The sequence below is a fragment of the Molothrus ater genome, chromosome 2 (genome assembly GCF_012460135.2).
Source record: "Molothrus ater isolate BHLD 08-10-18 breed brown headed cowbird chromosome 2, BPBGC_Mater_1.1, whole genome shotgun sequence".
In the NCBI taxonomy this organism is placed as follows: domain Eukaryota; kingdom Metazoa; phylum Chordata; class Aves; order Passeriformes; family Icteridae; genus Molothrus; species Molothrus ater.
In genome coordinates, this window is record NC_050479.2 from 30,390,368 (window position 1) to 30,400,573 (window position 10,206).

The following is a 10,206-nucleotide window of genomic DNA, read 5'->3' on the forward strand; positions in this document are numbered from 1 at the left end:
CTAGAGAATACCAAGAGCTGTCCTATCTTCCTAACCCCCCAACACAGTCACCTTGTAAGACAGAAAGGCCATTAAGACAAAAATAGGGTATCCTTAGCGTGGGAAAACATTTAGCAAAGTTGTAATTTACTTTCAAATCAGCATTTAAACGATCTCATCTTACATCACTTCCTTTTACGAGCCAGCAGTTAGACAATACACATCATTTACATGCAGTTTTGGAAGGCTGCAACATAGATCAACAAAAGAAGCCTTCACTATGAATTAACTATTACAAGACTCTTGGAAAAAGTCACTCCAGCCTGCCTTGAGGGCAATTAGGAGTATCATCCCCTAATTCTCATCTTTCTGGTGCACTCCTACTATGCCTCAGAACTCCCACAAATACATCCTTCCACCCAAGTCATTGCTGCCACAAGAGAATTACGATGTCTGTGAGATGTAACAGCACACTCTCAATGGTTAAAGTGTCAGATGTCTTTAAAAACAGACACATACACAACAAAAGAGAAAGTGACTAAGCAAGTTAACACAGTTCAGTATCAATAGCAAAATTACAATGTTTTATGCCTCTACGAATGATCGGATGGTAGAAATTTCAAAATTTCAAAGTATTAACCTATTGCCTTTAGGTCACAGGTAACTTTTGCATTAAAAACGCAAAATACCAAAAACCAGAATGGAAGCAAACACCCAGTTCAGACCTTATCTTGAGACAAATTTCAGGAGTGTTCTCATTTAGTGCAAGCCAAACTTCATATTAAGCTTACTGCTGGATGTGAAAAACTAGAATCTAACCGCAGCAATGCTAAAAATGCTTCTCCCACTACGTGCAAAAGATCAAAAAAAGCCCTTAAGGCAGCCGATCCCTCGGTGAGCTGGCTGCGAGTCCCAGTTACACGGCAGCGGGACCGGGCTGACTCAAGAGGGAAGGAGAGGGCAGCACACCCGTGCGCCATCCCAGCGGCACCACACGCCAGCGGCAGCACGGCGAGCGCCGGCCGGGCCGAACCCCCACGAGCCGAGCCGGGCCGGGCCGGGCCGGGCCGAGCCCAGCGCCTCCGCCCTGCCCGCCGCGGGCCCAGCGGCGCGGGCAGCGAGAGGGCGGCCCGGGGCTCCCCGCCCGCCGCGGGCACAGGCGCGGCCCGGGCCGGCCCGCACACGCCGCTCGGCTGCCGCCAGCTGATACCGACCTACCCAAGGGAAATCTCCCCCTCCCAACTCCAGCACCGGCCTGGGACTCCTTAAAAGCGTGAGAAGGAGCGAGCCAGGGGGTTCTGCGGCCGGTCCTTCCCGCCTCGGCGCGGAGGGAACGCTGCCGGCCGCGCTGGGCAGCGTTTAACCCTTTGCTTTCTCTCTAACCCAAGTGGTGCAACTTCCACGCCATCGTTGTTGCGTTTCGAACCAACTACGAAAGGCAAAACAACTCTCATTCCCCAGGGTTTCTGAGCAGCAGTAGAGCTCTGCTTGGCCCCAGGACGAATGAGTCAAGGCCCACTGCCCCTTCCCCTGTGCTGGCCAAATGCTTCCCCAAACATCCCTTCCTTTCTTTTACATACCGAGGGCTGGAGAACCTCCGTTTTTTGGGGTTTTTTTGCCTCCCATTAATTCACCACTGCATAACAAGCTGCTCTTGACACACAAGGCTTCTTCACACAGGAGAGGTGTAAGCAAGGTTATGAAGATTAAAATAATAAAACCTCTCTAGATTTCAGAATCACAGAACTGTTTGGGTTGGAAGTGATCTCAAAGATGATCTAGCTCCAACCCCTTTGTCATAGGCAGAAACACCTTCCACTAGACCAGGCTGCACAAAGCCCCATCCAACCCAGCCTTGAATGCTTGAAGGGATGGGGCATCACAAGTTCTCTGGGCAACTTGTTCCTGTGCCTCACTACCCTCACAGTAAAGGATTTATTCCCCATACCTAATCTAAACCAACTCTCAGTTTAAAGCCATTACCCCAATTCAAGCACAGCAACATAAAACTTAGTATTTTTATCACCTCACCACTGAGGTCCCAGGCCCACAGTAACACTAAGCCAACCCATTCAATGCATAAAATGCGGGAGTAACTCCACTGCATTTAGGTGCCAAACATCCAAGGGCCGCCCTCACATTTCATACATGTATAAACATCTACACACCTACATGTAGCTAAATAAATAGCTAAGGTAGAACTAACTACAGAAATATCTCCAGCCCGATAGATGAGCTATTTCCAGCTAGCTCAGCTAAGGCAAAGAGGAGGAAAAACAGGGCTATTTTCTGCTTTTCAACAGGTTGGCACCGTCCCCTTCGCAGCGCTGCTGGAGAGCTGACTGCCCAGCCGGGCAAACGACCTTCGGCATCATCGGCGGGTGTATGAGCTAGACAAAGAGATAACGTCATGGCCTCTCGGCTCCCTCCGTGTCCTCCCCGCAGTGGCAGGTAGCCAGCCAATCCCGCTCCCGGGTGACATCATCGCTGATGCCTGTACACGAATGTGGAAGTGCATCAAACTGCAGCTCGCAGCTCGGCGGCTCCTCAAAAGCAAGCGGCACGCCACCCCCAGCCCCTCGGGATGACAGACCGCTTACAAGGGAAATAAAACCATCCAGGAAGAGGGATTTCAAGAAGTGGTTGCTGGGTAGAAGGAAAGCGGAAGGCAACGAGCAAACACGGCGTAAACACGTTTTTCCCTCGGTTATGCAGTTCCTATGAAAGCCCTCAAAACATACACATACAGTCTCATCTTTGGGTGTCACTGAAAAGTGGCCAAGAAAAGTTGGGGGTTTTTTGCAACAACTTTTGCAACAACTGTTTTTTTTTTTTTTAACATAACTTCATTAGTTTAAAAAGAAAGATGTTTATCGCAGCAAGGAAGTTTTTTGGTTTGGTATTATTTGTTTATATTCAGCCCTGTTAGGTGTCCACATTATCAGTGTATGTACACAAATGTGGGCAAATACCTAGGAAGAAGCAGTGCCAACCCAAACCTAAACACCTGTCGATTCATTACTGTCTAGCAGGCTCAATAGTAAGAAGAGGCTGCCTGTTGCTCCCCAGTGCTCCCTACTGCTATCACAGTGACACCAATGCCCTTAGACATCAGGTGTTCGTTCAACTCTTCTAAGACAATAAAAACATGTGCCCATGCATTTATATTTCATTTCTAACTAATTTCATCCATATTCTGGGAGAGCTCTATCTTATTTAAAGAAAACGATATTTAACATTTCTGTTGTCAAGACTGTTAAACTAAGGAGAACTTTGCTCATTAACTCAAAAGCATTAACAAGTACACTGAGAAACAATGCACTAAATTGCAATAATTAACAGGAGAGTTTCAAGTCCCACATTCACACCCTATTAATTTTTTTTTAATAAGGGCTCAGATGATGCAAGCTCTGGGAACAAATGATTACAGAAAAAAATTGTGTCCTTTGAAATGGCAGAAAAAAATTAAATAGTTGAGGTTGTGTCCAAATGCAGCTTTTTACTCATCTTCCCCCTCTCCTGTGGCCCTTTGAGCCACATTCTTTTTTCCGGCTTTATACCAACAGCAGCAGCCTGCCTATTCCAGCTCAAGTCTTAAAAAGCAACGAATACAGGCAGACTAATTCTCCATCAGGAAGGCTGAGGTTCACGCCCTCAAAACTGACATGTGTTTCATTTGCAGAAGAGGCAGCAAAGCGCTTTATTTAGTTACTGGAGCTGCAAGCAGCAGTATCTTGCCATCAGGGAAACTCAGACCAATTACACTCCCTTGTTTATAAGCAAAAACAAAAACAAAACAACAAAAAAGCAACCAAAAACCCAAACAAGCAGCTAAGCATCTTCACCTCTCTCCTTCTCTCTCCAAATGCATCTTGCATTTCTATAGTTTAAGGCTAGAGCCTTCAATCTTTAGCCAAGTATTGTCTGTGCAAATAATTAGTCATCCTGGTAGCTAGCACTCACTGCAAAGTCATGCAAGCTCAAGATTTGTTTGTTACACTGACTACACACAAAAGGGTAAAAAAAAGAAAAAAAGGAAAAGTAGGCTAGTTTCACACCCACATGAGCACTCTCTGATTTCTATTTTTTAAAGTCATACACTTGTCAAACAGGTTATTCTGGGAATTCTGATTTCCACAAAATAAGTTTCTCTGCTTTGGTCACTTATTATTGTCACTCTGCACCCCTCATCTCTGCACAGCCCATCAGATGCACTCGCCTCCAACTCCACAGCTTCAACACTCACAAGGAAACCGGGTGACAATTTTAATTAAGGCCAATGTCTTTGTCTAAAGTCACTGCAGCAGCAGCAACTTCCATAAGGATTTCCAGCAGCAAAGCTGAGTAAGCCTGTGGACGTGTTTGTATAACCGAGCCAGACTCTGACAGCGTCCACTTGGTTTGGCCATTTCTCTGGAAGGAGCACAGAGAGGAATAAGGACAATAAAGGCGTATTTCATCATTACAGGATGGGTACTTAGGAAAGTAATTTGTACCCATCCGAAAAAGCAGAAGCCAAGGGGCTGACAAACTTGACAAGGCCAGCAACAATGACAAGGGCAACACTTCTACCACCCCTCACTGGTCCGGCGGCCAGTGCGGGTGGCTCGCCTTCAGCCGTGTGCTCAACCCGGCGCAGGCACCGGGTACCCTCTGGGAAATCGGCAACAATAAAAGGAGAAGAAATTCTGACACAAACCTTGTAGACTTGCCCGTACGTGCCATTGCCAACCACTTCCACCAGTTCAAAAATCCCAGCGGGGTCCTAGGGGGAGGAAGGGGCAGAAGGGGCGGGGGAGGAAAGGGGAGAAGAGAAGCGGGGTTACATTTTTGTTCAGGCGATGGCCGCTGGCAGAGCCCAGCCAGCGAACCCGGCTGCTGGCGGCGTGCAGCTGTTGCGCCCTGTTTTTCCACGCACATGCCAATACATGCAAACAAAGGAAAACCAGCCCAGGGCCGCGGTCCCCCCGCCCGCCCCCGCGGGAGGGCTCCCCCCATGCGGCCGCGGCCCCCCGCGCCCCGGCACCGGGCCCGGGCCCGGCCGCTCCCACCCCACCGGCCCCGCAGCCCCGGCAAGGGGCGCGCCGGCCCCGGGGGGCCCCCGCCCCGGCCCCCGGCACCGGCACTCACCCGCAGGGAGGAAAGGTCGATATCCACCAGACTTTTTGCAGGAGAATCGTTCGCCATTTTCCCGTCTCTTCTTTTTTTTTTCCTTTAAATATTTTTTTTCTTCTCTGTTAAATAATAGCGAGGCCGCTCCCCCCTCCCTGGAGCAGCTGTGAATTGCGCGGAGCTCCGCTCTTCTCCTCCCTTCCGCCCTTCCCTTCTTCACTCCAGCCCCGCCGGGTTGAAACTCTTCAGCATTGGGAGGGGTTGGCGGGGGGGGTGATGGATAGATAGATGGATGGTGGGAAGAGGAGGAGAGAAAGGGAGGTGAAGGAAGGGAAGGAAGAAGGAGAAGGGGTGCTGCGGTTTGTCCGTCCGTCCGTCTCCCCGCGCTGCAGTGCGGGGCTGGATCCCCCCGAGGATCCCGGCCGGCCGGTCGGTGGGTGAGCGGGTGAGTCGGTGGCTGCCCGCGCGTCCCCGGCGGCAGCGGGCTCACACCATGTCGCCGCGGCGGCGGCAGGAGCGGCGCCGGTACCGGCAGCCTCTGGCACCCTCACGATGCGCTCCGCACCCGGGCATGGCACGGCACGGCTCGGCCCGGCCGGCGGCGCTCACGCCGGGAGCCGGCAGTGGCAGCCGCGGCCCCGCTCTCGCATGGAGGGGCGGCTCACGCCCAGCGCCGCGGCGGAGCCCCCGCCGCCTCCGAGCCCTTCCCGCGGCGCTGCCCTCGCATCAAACGGCGCCGGGCACCGGCGGGCAGGGGCTGCGCGTCCCGGCGGCGGCGGGGCAGGGGCGCGGGGCTGGAGCGGGGTGCTGCGAGCCAGACAAAGATAGCCGGGGAGGAGGAGGAGGAGGAGAAGGAGGAGGAGAAAAAATATACTGCGAGCGGAGAGAGAGAGAGAGAACAGCTCCCCCTTCCCTTCTCCAACAGGAAAAACCGGCGGAAACGCGCCCGCACCAGAGCACTGCTGGGTAAACTCGCGGGGAGAGAGAAAGAGAGAGGGAGGGGGCCAGCGAGCGCGGGCGGGGAGAGAACCGGCTGCGCAGCCTGCCCGCCCCGCCGCCCAACAATAGCCCCAATAGCCCCACGGGGCGGGGGCGGCCCAGGGCGGCCCTTCCCCGCCGCCCCCGGCGCTGGGCCCTGCCGGCGGGAGCCCCACGCGTGTCCGTGCCAGGGTCAGGCGGCCGCGCCACCGCCGGCTGCTGGGACCAGCCCACGCTGCCGCTGCCCCACCGCCGGCTGCCGTGACCAGCCCACGCTGCCGTGACCAGCCCACGCTGCCGCTGCCCGCGCCCAGGGCAAGGACGGGCCCGCAGCCCCCGGCGCGCCTCTGCGGGGCAGCGCGGTCACTGTGGGTCTGTCACGGCTGGTATTCACCGTGCGGTGGGGTTATTTTCTCTTCCCATCCCCGGTGAGACGACCAGGAAAATGTCACAGTTCCCCCCTGCCCCGAGACCCCAGGCCCACAGGAAAAACATTTGTGTCTCATGAAGAGATTTCTTCAGAACGAGACCCAAATCCTGGCCCAGAGAACCAGACCCATCCCTCCTATTTTAACACATCGTTTACTGACAGAGCTGTCTCAGGCCCCCTTCCCGCCCAGAATAATCCTCTAGAAGAATTTGAATCGCGGAAAAATCTCATTAACCTCACTTGAGCAAGACACATCAGGCGGTTGCACACAGGTGTAAACCTTGGCAGGATTTGTTTTTCATTGAAGTTCTTTATCACACTGATATGGCAAAAATGTTACCTGCTTGCAAGAGGTCAAGTTATGTTTCCTGTGGGAACCAGGGTTTTCCTCTCTCTTCTAATTTAACCACAAAATTACATATACATAGCTATAAGTATCACAGAAACATACTTTTGAAACAAAGCAAACCTGTTGAGCAGAAAGTGTAAGGATAAATTACCATAACAGTTTAATGGCATACTTCATTTTCACTTTAAGTGTAGATACAAAGAAAGGAAACTCCAGCCTAGACCAGGAAACTTTGTTCTCTGTACAGGAACCCATAGTCGGGAAAAGGCAAATAATTTCAAATGGATTCAATGCTGTGTCTGCCTGAGTGCATGTACAGGAATAAGGTCAAGTCTAGAGGTGCAGTAGGTTTTGAAAAGTGGATTTCCAAAAAGATTTATTATTATTGGCCTGGTTTGCATTACATGGCTTATTTAACTCAGCCTTTTTATGTGTAAGGGAAGCCTTGGTAGGTTAGATCCATTGCCCATCTGTCCCAGCATCCATCTCCAGATGCAGCCAGCAGTAAATGCTGAGAGAAGATCAATGGGATACTTTAACCATCCAGTAATACTTCCCTGGCTTATCTTACCTACTCTCAACAGCTCCGGGAGTTCTTTAGCAGCATTTGGTGTCACTGCATTTCATATTTTTTGATCATGTTTTTCTTCCATTAGATTGGCAATTTACTTTGTGGATTCATACATGCCTGTGGTTCTTACAGTGTCCTCTGGCAGGGAGTTCCAAAGCTGAGCTAGCATGTTGTGTGGAGACCACTTTTTGCTAGACTGAACAAAGAAAATCCTGATGGTTCTTGTTTTGGAAGAGACACCAATCGTTTTCTATTCATTTTCTTCATTATGTTCATTTTTTAGACTTCTGGTGTGTTTTCCCCTTGATTTTTGCCAGTTAGCAAGTTTTGGTCTTTTTAGTGATACCGTGAATGGAGCTCTTTCCATATTTACCCTTCATTGAACCATTTCTGCTTTCCATCTAATGTTCATGCTGGGTTCCCCATGCAGCATCATAGTGATGTCCTCATTTGTAGTCCTCTCCTGATCCTTCCTTTCTTCACTGTTGTTGAGTATGAATATGACATTCTTGTGGCATATGTCTATTATAACTCCAGAATCCCTTTCTGTAATATTAATACTACCTCAGAAACTGTTACTATATATTTCTGAATGCTGAAAGATTTTCAAGCCCAAACTCTGAACTGTAAATTTTCCAAGCCCAGGATGAAACAACTTCCTTGTGCCTCTGAAAAGTACAGCCCAGGATTTTAGAGATGAGGATCTGAGCCTGTATACACATTTTCACCATTCATATTTTCACCAACACACATCATTTCACCAGACCTCTGATGTGGCTCCACCACAGTGGCCCCTCTCTGCTTTAAGTTTATTTTTTATTACAGTGAGATCAGTTCTTTGGTGTGTTTTAGTATTATACTAAAGACTGCTAAAGTGCTAGCAACAAGACTGTGAATTCTTGAAAAGTAAGGCATCCACTAACTTTAGGGAAAAAATAGTTTTCATAAAGCAATAAATGCCACAAGAGAGCTTCCTACTAGCTCCCAGAGCAAAGCACCACGACGCCTCACCTTCCTTTTCCTTCCTACTCAAGTGGAGGGATGAAAGGCTTGCTTTTTTGAGGAAGAAGCCTCTTCAGCTGCGGCCAAAACCACTCGGTTCACATATTCGTCATGCTCTTCACCACCTCAGTGTTCTTACCCAGTTTGAAAGTCCAAAGGTTGAAAGACCAAACCTAAAATTACTGGAAAGATGAGCAGTCTGTTTTAACTCTTCCTCATAGTGAAACCAGCAATCCTGAAGTGAGACGGAGTGAGACAGCCATCAAAAATCATAATGAAGACTAAATGCAAGGAAAGGCATTTTCACCCCTGTGGATTGTCACCCCACAGAGCACACACAGTGTTTCTAATGACAAACTTCAGTAGAAGCATAAAAAAATCTGACTCCACTCCATCCATTGGGGAACAAAGCAGGAGAAGACTGGGGCCTATGTGATTCTTTCCATCATCCTCAGACTCAGTTGCACCCATTCCTGTTCAAACTGCTCATAGCAGTGAAGGGAACACAGAAGTTGTAGCTCCCCCAGCAGTTTCAGCATCCCTGAAAGAGGGGTGCTGAGCCTCCCTTTCTCTGGGCATTTTTTTCCTATTGAATGGCACCTCATCTCTTGTGTGGGTATGAGCATTCCTACAGCTGTGAGCCAGGACTCATAGCAAAGCTAGCCCACAAAAGGAAAATAACTTCTAATGTTACTATTGATCAGTTCCCTGGATTGGTTCATCACATGTTCTCCTTGAGCTGTTGTGTTAACAAAAGGGAAATAGAGGGGTCAGAAACTAAGTGGAGGGCAGGAAGTGTAACCATAGCATTGCCTCTTGGTTGTGGCTGTGGTTTAAGCCAATTTCAACTCTCAGTGGACCCATAGGAGTAAAACTACAGAAACTTCCTTCCTTACTGGAAGAGACACTGTGGGAATGATGGGAACCCAACATTTATATTGTAGCCACAAAAGAAATTCCTTGCCTTCTATTTTTTTAAGTTCTTTGAAATTGTCTTTGTTCTATAATTTTCCACTTTTAATATGCCCGGGCCCTAATCACTGACCAGAGATGCAGAGGTCATCAACTGCATTAACTTTTTATGAGCTTAATCATCAACAGTATTCAAAGAGATGAGTAAAGAGACAGGAAGTTCTGAATTTTCATTTGTTCTACTCCTGATTCATCCCACAGCCTTGGGGCATCTCATTTCCTGCTTCCACTCCCGTTCTCTGTGTGGAAAATGGGAGTGATTTTGACCTCCTTTATAGTGTGAAGTGTTAGACATGTGCCCCATCATACTCTGGGGAAATTGTTCTCTCCTTGGCTGAAAAAATCCCTGAGGGAGGCTCAAGCTAGGGTAACAGAGGACAGGCTAGTGAGTGGGGCTGAGTGAGGCTTTGCATAGTCCAGCGTTCCTGCCGCAAATGGAGCAGAAGGAGGCTGGAGACAGTTCTCCTCATGCTATTTATTACAACACATACTGGGAGTAGATCAGTTACAAAAGGATGCCACACAGTCAGCCTCCCTCCGGCTTAGGCTCCTCTCCTCCTCTGCTGTTTCCACCACCCCTATCTCTCACCTCCATGTGAAAGCTGCTCTGTGTGATCACTGCTGGCGCACCCAGGTTTTCCCATGCTGCATCTTAATAATGTCATATGGGCTGGACATGTTCCTGCAGCTCTGCTTGCCCAGTTGCACACACGCTGCTGCTGGTGACTTCCTGCTGCTTCCTGCTCCTCAGGATACTGCACTGCCTCCCACACTGATGGGTTTCCCTCATTCCAGCACACAGCCAAGGCTCAG

At 49.7% G+C, this 10,206-nt stretch overlaps 1 protein-coding gene across 1 annotated transcript in view; it reads right to left on the reverse strand.

Moving 5' to 3' along the window:
• The window catches only part of MAP4K4 (mitogen-activated protein kinase kinase kinase kinase 4), a 166,535-nt gene extending 160,569 nt beyond the window's left edge, over window positions 1-5,966 (reverse strand). The window contains exons 1-2 of the mRNA XM_054518253.1: window positions 5,110-5,966; window positions 4,679-4,744 (exon numbers count right to left, since the gene is read on the reverse strand). Coding sequence (XP_054374228.1) covers window positions 4,679-4,744; window positions 5,110-5,166 — 123 coding nt within the window. The 5' untranslated portion in view covers window positions 5,167-5,966. The remainder of the gene's footprint in view (window positions 1-4,678; window positions 4,745-5,109) is intronic.
• Between the last annotated feature and the right edge of the window lie 4,240 nt (window positions 5,967-10,206).